This window comes from Meleagris gallopavo, chromosome Z (genome assembly GCF_905368555.1).
Source record: "Meleagris gallopavo chromosome Z, MGAL_WU_HG_1.1, whole genome shotgun sequence".
NCBI lineage: Eukaryota > Metazoa > Chordata > Aves > Galliformes > Phasianidae > Meleagris > Meleagris gallopavo.
The window spans coordinates 31,175,098-31,194,611 of record NC_139435.1 but is presented as its reverse complement, the minus strand read 5'-3'; the positions used below and the strand labels follow the sequence as shown (position 1 = coordinate 31,194,611).

The window sequence follows — 19,514 nt, the reverse complement described above, 5'->3', positions numbered from 1 at the left end:
AAAAGAATTCAGAAGGTAGACATCTCATGCAGTATTCTCACTTCTACCAGGAGTACATTTTAGATTAGCCTGAGAAATGAAGCACAGAATCGTAGGGGTTGAGTAGAATTGGAGGGTGCTTGAGATCACCAAGTACAACCTCCTCCCTGATAAAGCTGGTTCCCCACAGCAGATCACACAGGAAAGTGTCCAGAAAGGTTTTGAGTATCTCCAAAAAAGGAGACTCCACAACCTCCCTGGGCTGCCTTCCCAGTGCTCTTTCATTCTCATAATAAATAAGCTAATATTACTGGAGATAATAATAGCAAGTACTTGGTTGTGTTGTCACTGTTTTAAGGTCCCCTACATCTTCTTTTTAAAAAGTCTTCCTAACCGAATACAATATAATGGATTTTGCAGTAATGGTCTCTTGAGGAAAGCTTGCATTTTAAAAAGCTGTTTGCAGCTTTATTTTAAAATCATGTGACAAATGTATGTAGATGTACGCATTCATTCAATAGCTCATGAACTCATTTAAGCCTAAAATACGAGAGAGATTCTCTTCCTCCAGGTTTTGAGGACAGCATCCTTCAAAACTGCTAATATTAATGTTCTACTTACACTAACACAGCTACAACACAATTTTAAATGTTGTGCATTAGGTGCACAACATCAAGCGCATCCTGGGGACTTGTTAATAGCATAAGACCTCCTGTTTACTGAAAAGTTCCAGAGAGGTAATGCGGTTTCCTTACTGTGGAACCAGTAAAATTTACTTCTGGTAAAAACAAGAAACAAGTGAGTAATATCTAAACCTGTTAACATGTATACACTCCAGATCAGTAGTGTACTCCAAACCCAAACCCAGTTTTCTTTGCTATTTGCTTGATCCGTTACTGCACAACTTGACTTCAACCGTCAGCTATTGTAAGCGAAAACTCATTGTTTTGCTGTGATGTATATTTAAGGTATAGATATGTTGTATGTTTACTGAGAAGTCCACCTTTGCAAGTACAAGTATGTGAATACAACTAAGCCCATGCAAATACTGTCAGTACTGCCTATGGTAATGATCTGGAGGGTATATCCCACACAAACACAGGTTGTCCTGGGAGGGACTGTTACACAAGGGATACTGAGCATTAGTTGTAAAATACTACTACACCCAATTTTGACTTTTTAAACTCCAAATAAACTTGCTGACGTCACCAAATTTTACTTCAGTAAGCGACAGTTTAGAAAACAATTATATAACTATGTTACGTAGACAACAATTGTTTTTATATATATACATATATGAACAAACAAAAAGAATAGCTATCTGGCTTTGCATTTAGTGAATTTACTGTTGAATTTCTATTGAGGACTTTATTCTAGAGTCACTGAAGTCTGATGTAACATGGAATGCCGGTGACACAGTTCATACAGTGTTCACAATTCCAGATAAATCCAAAAAAACCTCAGCATTTGATCTGATGGGCAAGTGCTCATCTGAAGACATTGGATGGAATAGTGCAAACTGTGAGTTAAATACTGAAAATTATTAATTCTTTCAATGTCATAAACTGGAAGAATGATTTTTAAACACTTAATTACACACAGATTTTAAAATGCAGCACAGTAAAAGGATCATTTGGAGTTCTGCTGGCTATAATGAGAAATACTGCCAGGAGAGCCAGCTTTTTGCAAAGGCGATTTATCAGATAGAAGTAATAACAAAAACACTAAATGTACAAAGAGGAGTGTTCCTTTAAATTTGCATGAAAAGTACTCTGCTTCTGAACGTGCAAGTACCCGGATGATTTTCGCTGCAGGACAGCACTTCACCTCCAGCAGACAGAATGGGTTGGAAGAGGAATACCTCAAGCCCCCTCCTCTCCCCAGCCCCCATCCAACACGGACCTGAGCGCCTGCAGGAATGGGGCACCCACAGCTTCTCTGGGCACAGAGAAACACATCAAACCTAAATCTCCCCTTCCTCAGTTTAAAACCGCTCCCTCTTGTCCTATCGCTGACTCTTTAACTGCCTTGTACTTTTCGTCTGAGGAACAGCTCTTCTCGAAGGCAGCCGCGCAACGGACCAACAAAGCAAAGCAGAGCAGAGCAGCTCAGCTCAGCCCACCCCACCCCCCGGGATGCGCCGGGTGGTGCCACAGGGCCGGCCCGGGGGGGCGGCGGGCAGGATTAGATTTCAGGCCGGCAGGGCGTGCCGGAGCGCGCTTCCCCGCGGCGCGGCGCCGTTACTCGGGGGCGGGGAGGGCGAAGGCGGAGAGCGGGGCCCGCGGAGCCGCCGGGTAAGCGGGACGCAAGGGGTTGCGGGGAGAGGAGCTTGGAATAAACGGCGCGCCGGCCGTGCGGAGTTGCGAGTCAGCTCTTTAAGTGTATTTATTTGCGAAGTTTTGTTGTCACGTTGCTGGCTCGGCGGGCGGGGCGGTCTGGAGAAGGAGAAAGGCCACGGGGGGCCGAGCCTGTTGCTCCCCGCTCCCGGGGCCGCGGCACGGCCTGCGGCGGGCGGGCGGGCGGCTGCGGGCCTGGCGGAGGCAGCCGTCCGCGCGTCACCGGTGGCCGCGGGAGGGAAGGTCCCTGAGCGCCTCCTTCTCTCGCTCTCCTTTCCCCTTTGCGGCGGGCAGTTCCCATCCCTGGAGGATGTCTCCTCCCCGCGGCCGCTCGCAGCCGCTGTGTTTCCCTTGAGTGGTCGCTCGGTAGGTGCTGATGGGCTTCTTGGGGGTCCTGTGCTTCCACTGCGGATACCGCTGTCCGCGGGTGCCAGGCGCTTCCTGCGGCGCCGGATCCCGCTGTTGTTGGTCCCCGAGTGTGCGTTCGGGTACGGTCCTTTTAGCAGAGTGGGTGCGAGGCCTTAGTTTTCCTTCTGATAGGTGAGGCTGTGTGAAGAAAAGGGTTTGCTGTATGGGATGTTTTCTATTTAGGGGTTCTCCCTTCCGCTTCCAGTACATTCCTGTGTTACTGGAGAGGATAATAGGCAAGAAAAGCTCTCTCAGAGCTGACCCTGTGAGCCCTGTGTACTGCATTTCATAAGGTTGATTTGCAACCCAGCTGAGCAGAGCTGCATTCTTTTTTCCCTTTTCTTTCAGCTTTTAAAAACAGAACCTCATCCCTTTTGCTTCTTAGTACACGCAGGAGACTTTGTTAGTGTAACTTGCTGAAAAGAAAACGTTATGCCTAGCTATGGTACTGGAGTGGATAGGCGGAGTTCTTTGCCCGGCAGAGCAGAGGCTGGGCCAAGCGAAAGGGCCTGGTTTCAGCTATTGTGGCAGCCTGTTGTGTAATGCCTTGTGGTTTCCATATCGGCAGGGCATTTTCCAAGATAACAACTTTTTGGGAGTGAAGAGTTTAAACAAATACAGGGAAAAGTAGTAAAATGTGTCTGTGAAACGTCATTTCCCTACAAAAGTGGAAAGTAACATAGCATTAAGCGAGCAAGAATGCAGAACAAAAACGCCTCAGGGCATATTAATTGTGGGTGTTCACTAACAATGCTTTAGTGGCAGAGAACATCAGAGAATATTGTAGTTTTCAATGTTGCACCCCAACAGTGAGTAACAACTATTTCATATCTCCATGTTACACTAATAGAGCACACGTGTAACATTTACTGATAACAGCCAGTGTTTCTGCTGGCTTCCTTTATGCTATCAAGAAGCTTTTCCTTGGGAACTGGATACGTTCTCTCTCTCTCTTCATGTAACAGTGCACTGGGAAAGCTAGATTGATTACAGCATGGGGGAAAAAAAGAGCTGCGCTACTTACATACTAATTGATGTTTTTTATTTTCAGTACGGCAGTGTTTGTGAATTCTGTGGAGCAACGAGTGCATTGAAAACCAAAATTAAAAATGTTTGAAATTATATGGTCTGTATCTCATGCAAGAAAATTTTAAATTCTGAAGATGATATGCATTACACTCTCTAATTGGCTTTCCACTGAAACATCCTACTGAAGCAGTTTCAGCAAATACGATACCAAACTGATAATGTAGTCTCTCATCATTGGTAAGGACATTTGTTTTGCCATAGGCATTCTCAGCGAGTCAGTGCATAAATATGTCATTTTGTTTTCAGTGCCCTCTTTTCACATTGGTTTGGTGTATGCTTGGTTGTTGCTTGTGGAATAATTGGCCTATATGGTTGTGGAGTGTTTCTTTAACAGGCTTTTCAGACTCAGTTCTGGTATCCAAGCCACCTTGTCTCATATTCTGGTTATGTGCTGTAATGACTTCCTGTGTGATTCTTCCTTTATTTTCACAGTATATGATAGAAGTTCTGCAGCATTTTTGGTTTGTAAGGAAAATGACGACTCCTCATTGGCTTTACAGTGAGGCTTTTTTTTTTTTTTTTTTTTTTTTTACCATTTATGTATCCTGTTTTTACCTCTATGAGGAATCCAATATATGTTAAGAGATGCAACTTCTATGATGTAGAAACTGCGTTTAATTAAGTTCATCTAAATTTAGTGAATTTGGTAATCAGCTCTTATACTGGAAAAGTGTGTAGGCAATATGAACCATGCTTAGGCTATTTAGAGTGGCTTAGGATATGTAGTGTCACATATATTTTGTGTATGCTGAAAAGCTGCTTTTCAGTTTCTGAAGCTAATCCAGTATTTCTAATGTTTGAAGAAAATTATTTCAATTAATCTCAATTTATTTACTGCAAGATTTCTTTTTTGTAAACAGATTATGTTTGTTATTTTCCTTAGTACACCAAAAAAGTTCCTCTACTGTGTTCGGTTTTTTTTTTTGCTTGTTTGTTTTTGTTTTGTTATGTTTGCAAAACTCTTTACCAGTCACTAGTGAATAATTTGCATCACATATGTTTATCTGCAAATGAAAGTAGTAGGTATCGTTTAGGCCCAGTTCTGGATTACAGTTGTAACTTGCACATCAGCTAGCATAAAACATTCATGTAGAGCTCTTGACTGTATTACAGAATATTATTAATTAAAGAGGAAAAAAAAGAGATTGTACATTTATCTGAAAGCTTTCCAAGTTTCCTTAAAACTTTAGTGTGATGTGTGCAGAAGATCTGGTTTTCATAGTTGTTTAGCTCTACTGTTGTACTTTCTTTACTTTATTTACTCTGAGACACAGAGCTGCTGCTATGCTCTTCTGTCATGGACAAGTGTGCAGTCTCTCTGCTGATAAAACAGGTGGTTGATGTTAATTCCGCCTATTCGTGTCTTGTTGTGGAAACAGAAGGCTAGTCTTTTTTTGTTATCTTAACTCGTTTCCACTGCTTGCTTCTTTTTCCTCTTTTTTATTTTTTTCCCCCTTTTTTTTCCTCCTTTGTGCTCAAGTATGTTTATCACTGTCACTGGGAGTAGTGAAGGCTATACTTGTCAGAATACAGTTGTTAGAGCCTGTGTAATACTTCTGGGAGTCCTTGAAAGTGCTGTATGAACAGCAGAATTGCCTTTGTAGCAGTGGAGAAAAATAGGAAGCATGAGATCTTTAGTTGAGCTTGAATGGTTTCAGATGTCTTTGTATTGACAAGACATGTTTTCCAGAAGTCCGAGGATTACTGTAATTTTCTTCACAGGAATGTTATCCAGGGTGAGAGAGGTAGCTGAGTGAAACAGAAAAGCTGTTAAATTGAAAGCAATACAGAAGGTCTCCTGGTAATCAACGTGGTTTGGTTTTCATTCTTTTGCCACACAGAGCTAACACAGTATGCCTGTTTGAGTGACAGCCAGAAAGAAGAGGAATATAAAGGCATGGAATAAAAATAAAGTAAGAAAGGATACCTCTTTCCCAAGCCAAATTCAGAACTGGGTGCTGAAATTTAATTAGAACTTTTGAAATACTCTTCTTAGCATCTAGAGTATAAGCTTTGATTACCATGTTACTATACTGAGTCAGATTTGTGCACCTCCTTGCCAAAGTTTGGACCTGGAGATTGCTTTTAGAATAGGCATTTCCTTTGTATCTTGAAGGCATATAAAGTAATGCAAGAGCTGCAAGACAAAGCCTATTACTCTGTTTTCTATCTTTGGAATCACATGTTTCGTAATCCAGTGCTTTGAGCATGAGTTTCTGAGGTATTATCTGAAATGGATTTGTGAAATTGTAGATGGAGCATGTGTAAATGCAAAGGAGGAAGTTTCCTTGTAGGAATTACATGATCAGGTATGAAAGAGCAATAACTAGAAGGAACTCATCTTTTCATTTTTCACGAGTCTTCTGGGTGTTCCATTTATTAAGGTTTGCATGATTGCCATGAAAAGGAGGTATTGAGCATACATTTTGTGTCTATTTTTAAAATTCTTAAACCTATGGATTTGAGTGCTTTAGGAATGGGCACTAAGAATACAGGGCTGCAGCATTTATCTGGCAACTGTTTTATGAGAAGAGCAGCTGCAGTAGTGGAGAGATGCATATGTAACACATTTTTGTGTGTTAGCACAGGAAGAGTCAAATTTTAGAAGTGCAAATGTATTAATGATTATATGATGAAGGGGATTATCTTTAGCTTTTGTGCAAGATTAGCAGAAGATTAAGTTTCTCGTTGTGTATTTAGTTAAAACTACTTGTGAGTTTATTTTACTTTTTTTACTATAAAACAAGAGTAAAGGGATAAGGTGCCTATTTTTAAAAGTCTCACCTGTGTCTTTGGAAACACTGAATTAATTTGCTGTTCATTTAGCAGTACTTCTTCCAGTAGCCAGTAAAAAAGTCTAAGTCAGTCAATGTTTTTATTACTATGATGAGATTAGTGAACTTTAGCTCTAGAACAAATAAATAGTTAAATCTACTTTGAGATGAGCTAGTAAGCTCTTTGGATCAAGACTGGTGTTTGTGCCATGTATAGAAGGGCAGGTTTTGCTTTGGACTCCTGCGATGCAGGCAGCCAGGAGTATAGAAAATGAGATGATCAGAAACTGCCTCTCATTCATTCATGCATCTAGAATTTGTGATGGTATTATAATAATATTCACTACAGCAAATGAAATATTTACTTATTTCAACAAAGAGTTGTCTCCATATTTCTCCCTGGACAAGGTTTGCTCGGTGCATTATTACTGAAATACCTAGACGTGTGCTGTGTTAAAAACCAGGAGTTGTTGCTGTGGTGGGTGGGAGTGGTGACTATGGACACATCTTGGGCAAGATGCACGCTTGCTTTCCTTGTACTTTGGCTAGGCTAATGTGGCACTAAGCTGGTGCTGACTGATCCCTATTGTTACATGGCACAGCAGAAACAGAGTTGGGTGGCTTTTCGCAATGCCAGAGTGTGCACAGAGCAAAGGGTGTCATCTTGAACTGTGATATATGAGTACTGGTGTGCCTTGAGGCACTACTTCTGCTTCAGTGGAAGTGTCCTGAAGGAAAACATTCTGACAGCAGTTCCTGTCTTGATCCTTCCTTGAACTGCGGTCGACAAAAGCATTAGATGGATCAGCTAAGGAGTAAATCCCTTCCAGTACAAAAACAAAATAAGGAAAGTTAAGGCGAAGTAAAATAAAATGAGAGTTAAAAATTGATTTGCTGGCACTAAGATGGCTCTGGGACAGTTTTCCTACCTCTAATGCACGTGGTAAGTGAAAAGTGTATCATGAGAGCCTTAGCAGTGCTCAGCAATTTTTTCATTGCAGATTTAGTAGGATCATCTCTATCTCTAGAATTATACTTAGTGACTTCTGTTAATAAGTGTCTGTGTTGAGAAAGCTTCAATTTCAAATCATCAGTGATGATTATTCTGGAGTTGCACCAATACAGTGGTGATCCTGTCCATTTTATTGCTTGTAAACATGCCTTTCACTGCACATTAGAAATAGGCAACTTGAATCATGATGTAATGTAATATCTGCCAACTCTAAAAGCTATCTCCTCTTCTTGAGTTTCTTAGAGATCTGAAGCAGAAGGTCTGATGTACAAGGAACTTTCTGTTTTTCTGGTTAGTTCCTCAACATTTGTGAGCTGAGGATATGATGGCTGTGTGCATGTACATGTGCAGGGTGATGGGACTGAAATGACTGAGTAGTAGTCTCCATATTTGTTTCGTGCAGTTTTCTGTTTGGATCTAAAACACAGCTGCATAAACATTTGTGCAAATAGAAGCAGAAGGGTGAAACAGGAAAGAACAACTTTAATTGGCACTGCCACTGAGAAAAAGACCTGTGAACATTACTTGTAAATGTCTGTACTTGTAAATGCAGCCTCTGAACTGACTGTGTGATAATAGTTTTTTCATCTGAAAGTAAAAGCTATTGGTGTTTAAGGTTAGGGGAAAACCAGCTTATTTCATTAATTTTTTTAATAACTTCATCCAACCCTTCCTATTAAATAGACAGTCTTATTTTGAAGGGTGAACAGGTGAAAACACAAGATATTTTTATTTATTTATTTATTTTTATTATTTTTATTTTTTTATTTATTTTTTTTCTCCAGATCTGGTAGTTGTGTGCTGGGATTTACCTCGTTAAGTAAGAAAACAAATTCATAAAGTATTTTTTTATTAATTATTGATACGCGTGTTTAATTTGTATCATGGAAAAGGTTAGTTTACCTCATTAAAAGGATTTGAATTTCATGTCTACTTCTAAATGATATATTGTACTAAAAGTGATGCTCAGTGTTTCCGTAGCAACGTATTTGTAAATTCATATGCTGTAAGATAAACTGATATAAAGCTTAAGGCATTCTGAAACTAGGGAAGTCTGGCAGTAGAACTTGAAGCCGTTTAAAAACCACTTGGTTTGTTTTTTCTTTTTGGACTGCAAATAATACATGGTTGTCAATAGTGGTCCTTCTAAGCAAGTTCATGTCGACAACTTTTTTTCTCACTTTTATTGTGGGAATTGATTATGTTTATCCAGCTCAGCTTGTATGGTTGATGGCCCTTTTGAATTTTAGTTACTCTCTCATACTCAGAGGTCTGTCAACACCATCCTTTCTTTATTATCTTCTTCAAGGAAGAAAGTCAGTTTTCCTAGGTGCTCAGCTCTTTCTGAGTGCTGTTTCCTGTATGGTGCTTTCTTTATCAGATTCAAGTTGGTATATAATCTTAAACTACTTTCCTGTTACCAAGAAAACAAAAGTACTGTTGGGAAGGGTAAATAAATAAAAAGCACAGGTCGGTTCATGCACCTACAATGATATTTGGATTTCTCACTTCATTTACATCCATCACAGTCTCCATCACAGTTGTGGATGGGCAGACTCTCCCACTCATACAAAATCACAACTTTCTGAGCAACATTAGAAATTCCTTTTTAAAAAAAAAAAAAAAAAAAAATTCTAAAAGGCAAAAAAAACAAACAAACAAACAAAAAAAAAAACCAAGCAAACAACAACAGAAACACCAAACAAGCAAAAGAAAACCACTCAAACTCCCCAAACTCTCAAAATACTAATCAGTTTCAGAATTCTTTGTAAGGTAGAGTTTCCTGCCTGTAAATCTGTGTTGGCAAAAATCATTCATCAGCCATATCTGACTCTTAATATTGGTATATGTAAGTAGTGGAGGTTGTAGCATGAATTCTGGAGGTTGTAGTGTGACAGTTCTGCAGTAATGCTTTATGACTCATGGATTTCTTCTTAGGTTCATGCACCTGATATTGTCAACACAGGGCTTGAAAACTGAACCTACAGGGAATGTTTTTATGAGTCACTGAAAAGGAAAGCAATGAAATGCTGTGAAGTCTCAGTGGCAGCTATGATTTATACCTTCTGATTAAAGCAATGCAGGGCATGTTGTGCAACAGTATACAGACAGGATCTTTGATATGGCAATGCAGAAATAAATTACCTAAAGGAGATGTAGTTTTAGTGGGCTGTCGTTTTGGGGGCTTGGCGACTGGTTTCAGAAGTCAATTTTGTTTCATTCTGAGCTCACTACTTCGTATTCTACATCTGACAGTTTTCCTGTGTTTCTTTTTTCAGGAAAAGCCAGGATAATATTTGTATGTGCTGTCTCTTTCTGTGTTGGAATAGGAGCTGAGAAGCAGAAGCAGAGAACATGTTGGAAACAATTGGTAATTTTTTATTTTTTTTTTTGCTTAATTATGATTTGGATCAGTGTATTTGTCAAACGTATTGTGCGTAATAGTTATAGATTATTGGTGTATACAAATGAGATGGGTTTTATGACAAATACTTGGCAATTTTTTGTTTGTTTGCTTTTAGAATTAGGAAACACAAAGATGTATTATCATTTATTTAATGTATTTAGTTTTTTTTTTCCCAGTTGTCTTTTTTTCCAGTCTTTTTAGAAGGTCTGTGTGAAAAAGACATCTTTTTAGGGATATTTTTGTTTGATTTTATTTGCAGTTGCCTCTAGCCACAATTCCTGTACTGAATTTTAATGAAAAATTTTCACTTTTTTTTTTTTTTTTTTGCAACCCAGTTATTAATGGGGGGGGGAAAAAAAAAAGCCAACAAAAGTAACAACCATCATATTATTTGCCTTCTGCTTTGTGCTCTTCCTCTGACTTCATAATTCATTAAGACGTTTGAGTCAGTTCTGAACAAAAACCCTTTTAGGCCTCTGTATTTTGAAAAGAAGAGGTATTTAGTGAAATTTATGTGCTTTCAGTACGACTGTTTCTAAACTGACACTGACTTGAGTGAATGTTGCTACAGATACACATCGGGCCCTCCAGGCTGTGGAGCGCTTACAGGCAAAGCTTCGGGATCGAGGTGATGTCGCAAATGAGGAAAAACTGAACTTATTAAAATCAGTGCTGCAGAGTCCGCTTTTTAATCAAATTCTCAACCTTCAAACTTCCGTTCAACAGCTGAGAGACCAGGTAGGAAAATTACCCTCCCAGACGCAAGAGAAAAGTTGAAGGTGCAAAACTGTGTATGTCCTTTTGCATGTTGAATATTGAAATCAAGTAGCCTTAATTAAAGATTTGATTCAAAGCTTTGGAGAACAGAGGAGAACACGCCCAGTTACATTTCTGGGCTTTATTGTGTCCCATCATACATAGAGTATGCATCCATTTTTTTACGTATGTGCTTGTAAGTTACTGGGGGGCAGTGATGATACTGGGTAATAAGTTAATGTATCGCTTTCTGTCACCGTCTTTGAAAAGGAAGTAATGTGTTTTGTTTGTTCTTTCATTTTTTCCTGTGGAATACTTGCTTCAGAAGATGAATATATATTTTTCTTTATGTAAGAGTAAGACATTAGAAAGAAAAAAGATGTTCTACCTCCTTTCCAATTGCTCAAGAATTTAAGTATCACTTTTCTGCCTTCCTTCAGAGGGGACATCTTGTTTTTATTGGCATAATTACGTATCGTAGAATCAGTAAGTTTGGAAAAGACCTCTAAAATCATCAAATCCAACCATAAGCTGATGATTATCTGTCACTGTTATAACCCCATAACTTGTTAACCTGCTTTTCATGTACAGCCAACTTGTACAGAACTATTCTTTCTTCTTAAAGTATAGCTTTTAAGAAATGCTTCCTACAGGCTTCAGGTCAGTTTAGATGCTTTAGTGTGAGGCAGGTGGAAAAAGAAATCTGTTTTTCTGTGCGTATTGTATATATATTCTTTCTTTGCGTATATATATATTCTCATTACTCTCTGTTCTGAAGTGCTGTGTTCTGTAACAATGGAATGTGCAACATTTAAACTCCTAAAACATACCTCATGAAGGCACACTTAGCACGTGGCAAGTATGGAGAAATGGTGAAGCAGAAGGAGGGATGCTCTGCATGTTGACCTTACTGAATAACGAAACTGCATCTTGTCTCTTGCTAGAATGTATCTGGTGAGAGTAGCCTTTGTGCTCCTGAGGGTACTACAGCTGCATGGCACTTCACTCTTTCCTGTAGATTATCTTGATTATCTATTTTACGTTAGCAAATATGTTAGAGTGGTGTCTACAGTGCCATACATGACTATGTGTTGGATTGTTTTTTTTTTTAATTTTGCATTTTTTTTATATGTGATGACTTATTAAATTTGGAGTGATTAAAAAAGTCTTGATGAAAAGCTCTTCTGAGAGGTTGTTTGAGGCTCTGTAATTTGCAAGCTGACATCCAAAAACATACAGTTAATTCTGTGATAATTATTGTGGGTATGTGCAGCCAAAAAACAAGATGTCCTTGAAGCACTAGTACGTGTTTGCTGAAAAGACAGATCAATTTTCACTTATTGACATTTTGTTATTAAAAAATTCTTATTTTTCTAAATTCAACCATCTAAGTGAATCACTACCAATATTCCACAGTTAATTTCAGATGTGTATTTAAAAAAAAAAAATTATTTCACCTGCAGCCCTAACCCCACAGGTTTATTATCTATGCAGTAAATTCAGTGGACTGTACACAAACCCAGTCTAGCTGATAGAACTAGTTGTATGTGAATTTCTTTGTGTGTGTATAAACACCCGAGTGTCCTCTTTTTTTTTCCTGTTTTTTTTTTCTTCCCTGCTATTACACGAGATTGTCTGTTTCTTCTCTGCTTTATTTAAATGCCTACAAATAATCTTGAAACAAGACAAAGAATAAAATAATAAAATAGTTATTTCAGAAGACTAACTTTGTTAGTGTTTTCAAAGTTGCAATTTGCCAAAGTTCAGAGCCACTTTAGTTTTCTTTTTATGTCTGGAAATGCATTGTGCTCTTGGAACTCTTAAGCATGTCAAAACAGCAAGGCTTGTGAAATGGTGCTCAGTAGTGCAGTGGATGGTTGTTGCAGTCTCTATCTGCTGCAGACTGAGGTTGCTAAAATTCTTGCATGTGCAACGAGCTATCCTAAAACTTGAACCAGGATCTGTCTGTTAAGGTAAATTGTAAGTGACAGTCTGTTAAATTGTTAATATGCTTTTAATTAGTGTATGAGTTCTTAAAGAGCTCCAAGACTACTGCAAAATTCTCAGGAGAAGACCCACTGTCAAGAAAGTATAGATGTGAAAGAGAAGATGGGAGCAGAGAAGAAATGACGGCAGTTAATTTTCTTAATTGAACTGATTAATTGTGAGTGTCCCAGCAGAGATTTGTGGGCTGATGGTGGATTCATAAAATTGAGGATAAGACTCTGTCTTGAGGCACAGTATCTGGAACCAGAATCATTATGGTTAGAGAAGATCACTAAGATGATGTAGTCCAACCATCGACCCATCACCACAAAGGCCACTAAGCTATATCCCTGGGTGCCACATATAAACTTTTCTTAAACACCTCCAGAGATGTCCACTTCTCTGGACAACCAGTTTCAATGCTTTACTACACTTTCTAAGAAGAAATTTTTCTTAATATCCAGCCTGGAAGGCATAAAGATAACTGTGAGATCATCATCTGTTTGTGCAGGTCTGGAAAATGATCTGGCAATTTTGTAAACATCTGTCATGTTTTCCTAAGGTGTAAGTACAGAGTTCTAACATTCAGATACAGTGGATGCTACTGCCATTTTTATAGTCTAAAATGCTAGGCTTGCTCCTCGGTTTTTTTTTTGTTTTTTTTTTCCCCCTAGATAAGTGATCTTTTAAACATCTAGGGAATATCTGAGAAATTATTTCTGTACAGATACTTCTTCAGATTTGCTCTCTTGTTTTTCCTTAAAGCTTCTGTGTGTTAATTAGGAACTGATTCCCTTAAGTATTGATGTGTACTTAACAAGAGCCTTTTGAGTCTGCGTTTCTGTTCAGTGGGAGAGTGTAGGCTGAGTGGTATGTTGCTTCATCTGTATATTACTGAGGCAGAATGCTGAAGTCAGCGAATCTGATGCTTTGCTGCCTATTGGCAGGTGCTTTAACAGTATGGTTTTGTTTTTTGTTTTTTCCTTAGATGAGCAAACAGGATTTATATACGCTGCAGATTTATCTCTGCAGATTTAGGAACTTGAGTGGGAAAAATCTAGTAATGTTTAAAGAATGTTTGATAGAGAATTACTCTCCTGACTTCACCTGTCACTTGAGTTGAAGAGCATTGAAGCAGGGAGATTTTTTCCTCTTTCTTAGTAACCATACTTTTCTGTGAATGTTTGTTTTCAGCTTTTGAAGAGCAATCTTGCTGTTGAGAGATGAGAGTACAAAGCTACAAAGAGTAGCAGAAACTGTGATATCTTGAATTTTCCAGGTCTTTCAACAGTATTTTCTGTATAAAAGATATTAAAGAAAACAGCACTGGCAAATGCTATTTGCCTCCTCTTTTCCTTTCTGTCTCTTGCTCATCCACTGCCTCCTTTTCTGCTTCTCTCTGTACCAGAACAAAGAATCCTTTGACTTGGCTACATTCCTCACATACTTATTTCTTTAAAAAATTTATTGTTATTGTCTGCTTTATACCTCTGTGAGGACTGAGCTATTTCTCTGGGGTTTGAAGAAACAGTTACCAGAATGGCTTTAAAGCACTGCTGAGGAGTAGGGTTCTGCATGTATTGCTGCTGCTTGTTTTGCAGGAAACATGAAGGAGGTTTTGGTGCTGCTTTCACAGTGTTTTTGTGCATGCTGCCTTCTCCTTTGGAGAAGAATTTGGGACACTTCAGGAGCCTCTTTCAGGGAGTTTGCCAGCAGGTCCTCACCCACCACTTCCCACACAGGTTTGCTGTGGGTCTAACTTGTGCTTTTGATATTGCTTTTGCTCTCACTGACTTTTTTGATGCTCAGCACACAGATGGATTCAATGAAATACATCTCATCGTCTATGTAGTGACTCTAAAATGCTGATAAAGGAGGAATTTGTTCTTTTTTTTTTTCTTTTTTTTTTTTTTGACAGCAGAGACCTAGCAATGATGATTACATAGCTTTAAATACTGATAAGGTACAGGCGTGACTGGAATAATTTCATTTTTATTAAAAGTGTTTTGAATGGCTGAATGTAAGTGCTGTTTGATTACATTCAGCGTTTGTCTGCAGAATTATAATGTGGGCTTTATCATACTTAAAAATTTTATCCTTGTCATCTTTTTGCTTATGCCAAATTATGTCCATATATTGCAGATGTTACGCACAGCAAGGAGGAAATCAATCAAAGGCAATTATCATTGGCCAAATTATAAAACAAAGCAATATTCTTTCATACAGTACTTATATGATTGCATTTCCATAAAGCTATTTCTCCAGAGTAATATGGTGACTTCATTAGTGCAAAGTAGTACAGCTTGCATATTTCGAAAATTCTTTCTTGAAACCACAATAAGCATTATCATCCTGAGATTTCAATGTATGGCTTATTGCTCCCCTAGAAATGACCTGTGCTTCAATGATTAGCAATAATATATACCAGTTCTTCCCAGCTGCTACAGGAGCTGCTACAGTCTATAAGCCTATATTTGAAGGGAGAGGAGGGAAGAAAGTTTTTAATTTGTCTGAGGATTCTAATATTTTACCTCTTAAAGTCATTATAAATGTCATTTCATAATGGAAGTGTTTTTAGAGCTTGTGTATGTATATTTTAGAAGATAAGATGAATCTAATGTTTTGTTGTTTTTTTTCATGCATACATGCATACACAAAACTGTAATGGGTTGGTAATTTTCTTAAAGTTTTCATCATAGTTCAGAAGCTTCCCTTGTTAACACATCCTTCACTGAATGCATAACTATTTCTTTACAGGAGGAACAAGGTGAAAAAATGAAATGTTACTGATAATTATTATAGAACAGGTGGGGTTTGTAGTTATGCTGCACTCATAGTTTTACTTGAATGTTTGAAATTAACTTTTTCAAGTTTTGCATTTAAATTGGTATTAGAAGTGTTCAGTATGTCAGCTGTCATGCAAATAGAAGCTATCCAATGTCTTCAGAATCATGGAGTTAATAATTACTAATGGAAAAATATCTGAGAAAAAACATGAACAACTTCCATCTCAACACATACTTGAAGAAAGACTGAAAACAAACTAACAAAAAAAAACACCTGTGCAATGGCAGTTCCTCACCTTCAGCAATTTTCTGTGCATCAATGTTATAATCACTGAATCATGGAGTCACCAAGTTGGACTTCTTATCCGCCTGTCACTAATGTTATCCGCTAAGCCATGTCCCTTAGTATGACATCTAAATACTTCTTGAACAGCTCCACGGACAATGATTACCTCCCTGGGCAGCCTGTTCCAATGTCTGAACACTCTCTTGGAGAAGTAGTATTTCCTAATGTCCTGAATCTCCCTTGCGCAACTTGAGGCCATTCCATCTAGCCCTATTGCTAGTTACATGGGAGAAGAGGCTGACTCCCACCTCACCACAACCTCCTTTCACATAGTTGTAGAGAAGTATAAGGTCTCCCTGAACCTCCACTTCTCCAGACTAAACAGTCCCAGCTCTCTCAGTCACGCCTCATAAGACTTGTGCTCCAGACCCCTCACCTGCTTCACTGCCCTTCTCTGAACATGCTCTAAGGCCTTGATGTCTTTCTTGTATTGAGGGGCCCAAAGCTGAACGCAGTGCTCGAGGTGCGGCCTCATCAGAGCTGAGTACACAGGGATGATCACTTCCCTGGTCCTGCTGACAGTACTATTTCTGATACAAGCCAAGATGTCATTGACCTTCTTGTCCACCTGGGCACACTGCTGGCTCACGTTTAGCTGAGTGTTGACCAACACCCCCAAGTCTGTTTCCTCTACACATTCTTCCAGCCCCTCTGCCCCAAGCCTGTAGCGTTGCCTGTGGTTGTTGTGTCCAAAGTTCAGGAACCAGCATTTGGTCTTGTTGAACTTCATCACATTGGTCTAGCGCAGCAATCCAGCCTGTCCAGATCACTCTGCAGAGCCTTCTTTCCCCCAGGCAAATCTACACTTCCTGCAAATTTGGTGCCATCTACAAGCTTATTAAGGGTGTGTCCAGGTTATCAGACAAATTGAAGAGAGGCCTCAGGTGCACCATTTGTGACTGTTTGCCAGCTGCATTTAATTTTCTTCATTACCCCTCCAGTCAGTTCTTTACCCATCAAAGAGTGTATCTGTCCAGGCCATGGGCTGCCAGCTTCTCCAGGAGAATACTGTGGGAGACAGTGTTGAAGACTTGCTGAAATCTAGGCAGATTCATCCTTCATCCACCAGGCGGGTCACACACAGGTGGAGATCAGGTTTGCCAAGCAGGACTTGTCTTTCATGAACCCATGCTGGCTAGACCTGATCCTCTGGTTGTCCTGCACATGCCATGTGATCTCCCTCAAGGTGGTCTGTTCCATAACCTTACCTGGCACTGAGGTCAGGCTGACAGGCTTGTAGTTCCCTGAATCCTTCTGATAGATTGGAATACTTTGGCAAGCATCTAATCCTCTGGGACCTCTCCAGTTGACCCGGAATGCTGATATATGATAGAAAGATGATAGGTGACCGTTATATTTCTTAATTTTTATTAATTTATTTATTTGCTTATAGAGTCTCAAATTTTGCTCTTAGCAGTCATTAAAAAAAAAAAAAATCTTCATTCTCCCTCTTTTATCTGGGAAGATAAAACTCTGTTCAAAGCTGGTTTTCATGCACACGTGGGTTTCACAGACTGATGGCAATACCAGTGACCCTTCTTGCTGTTCTGGCAGGTGAAACTTCAAGTTTCTGCCACATCAAATGGGTCCCAAGACAGACTAATGTTGTGTTTAGAACTGTACTAAATGAAATCTCTAAATATTTAATGTATTTTTCTCAAGGCTTAATCATGCCAACTGAAGCATGCATAATTTGAAATCATCACTTCAAAGTCTTCAAAGGGTCCATGGAGAGGTTTTATGAGCTGTTACCTCTTCATGGAGCAGAATCATTGTGTTCACAAGTGCTGTTGCCTTGTTTAGACTAATGTTACTCGCTTTCCTGATTAAGGTGATGATTTCTCTTCTTACTCCTTCGACCCAGCAAAATTTGAGGATGATAATTTTCAGCAGGATTGGTAGTTAAGTGCTTTTTTTTTGCAATGAGCACAGAAATTTGGAAATTAAATGTATACCTGACTGATTAAAATTTGTGATACCATATCTCTGAGGCTTGGCCCTTGAGTTTACAGGAAGTAGTTTGAATTTGTATCTCATTCACTCTAATTGCTGTGACAATTTGAAAATGTTTTTAAACAGAAATAGTATGAGGTGTGCTAATTACAATGGTATAAAATATTTTTATAAATAATAATTGTACCCATTACAATTGTATAGGAAGGAATATGGCAGGAGAATGTGTTAGTAGATTTGAAGGTGGAAGAGAGCAAAAACTAAGAATGTTAATTGACCAGAGAAAACCTTTATACGTGGAAGTGGCTGACACTGGGAAGGTGAAGGTGAATTAATCTGTAGCGAGGACTCCAGCTGATGAGAAAAAACAGTAGAGTAGAGACTTTCTTAATTTTATATCCACACATACAACATAAGGGAAATTGGACTGTTCTTGAGTGCAATTACTGTGAAACAAAATTTATCAGTCTGTTCTTTACAGATTTGCAAAAATGGCTGTATGCAGTTAAAGAAAATTTGTGTGTGTATGTTTTAGGTATTCTGATTTGTCTGAAATATAACAAGTAGTTCCTCCTGAACTTGGCCAGCAGAACATAGTCACTGCAGTGAAAATCATCTTGAGTTCAAAACTATCCTATTTTTCTTGTTTCCCATTTTTTTATGGCCAAGCAGGCTTGATGCTGTTGAGGGCTTTTCTTTCCAATGTTACCTTTTATTATTCTGTAACTTAAGACTTATTTCCAGACAGATAAGATATTCAACAAATGACCTTTGTTCTGATATGTTTTCCTAAAGCACCTAGATGAGAGGGAGTTTTGTGGTGAAGAATTATACTGATACCTTCTGACCAGACCATTAGGAGAATAGTGTGATAAATTTAAAGGCAATAGCCTAAACAGTTGAAACTGGTTTAGTGGCCATCTTAGATTACATTCACAAATTGAGATTATTTTTCTTGATATTTGAAATTTACAATTAAGGCTTTGAGGAAGGTGGTCTGTGGTACAGACTGCTAGAGTTTTTGCACTGGGAGTCTATTAGAATCATAGAATGATAGAATCACCAAGATCGGAAAAGACCTAAAAGATCATCCAGTCCAACCGTTCACCTATTACCAATAGCTCCCACTAAACCATGTCTCTCAACACAACATCCAGTCTTTCCTTGAACACCCCCACGGTCGGTGACTCCACCACCTCCCTGGGCAGTCCATTCCAGTGCCTGACCACCCTTTCTGAAAAGTAATACTTCCTAATGTCCAGCTTGAATCTCCCCTGCCGTACCTTGAAACCATTCCCTCTAGTCCTATCACTAATGACACAAGAGAAGAGGCCGACCCCCAGCTCACTACAACCTCCCTTCAGGAAGTTATAGAGAGCAATGAGGTCTCCCCTGAGCCTCCTCTTCTCCAGGCTGAACATTCCCAGCTCCTTCAGCCTCTCCTCATATGGCCTGTGTTCCAGACCCCTCACCAGCTTTGTTGCCCTCCTTTGAACACGTTCCAGGGCATCAATGTCTTTCTTGCAGTGAGGGGCCCAAAACTGGACACAGTACTCGAGATGCGGCCTCACTAGTGCTGAGTACAGGGGAACAATCGCCTCTCTGCTCCTGCTGGCAACACTGTTTCTGATGCAAGCCAGGATGCCATTGGCCTTCTTGGCCACCTGGGCACACTGTCTTTT

General features: G+C 39.2%; 1 protein-coding gene across 15 annotated transcripts in view; it reads left to right on the top strand.

Annotated features, from left to right (window-relative positions):
• Nucleotides 1-1,796: 1,796 nt before the first annotated feature.
• Nucleotides 1,797-19,514, top strand: part of MPDZ (multiple PDZ domain crumbs cell polarity complex component) — a 116,326-nt gene continuing 98,608 nt past the window's right edge. For 4 of the 15 annotated variants that reach the window (XM_085214527.1, XM_085214530.1, XM_085214528.1 and 1 more), the window contains exons 1-3: nt 1,808-2,273; nt 9,878-9,969; nt 10,577-10,743. In XM_085214527.1, coding sequence (XP_085070653.1) covers nt 9,954-9,969; nt 10,577-10,743 — 183 coding nt within the window. In that variant the 5' untranslated portion in view covers nt 1,808-2,273; nt 9,878-9,953. Of the gene's footprint in view, nt 2,274-2,341; nt 2,361-2,520; nt 2,682-3,774; nt 3,990-9,877; nt 9,970-10,576; nt 10,744-19,514 lie in introns of those variants that run through there. The other 11 variants (XM_085214526.1, XM_085214519.1, XM_085214529.1 and 8 more) reach the window with 9 other exon arrangements.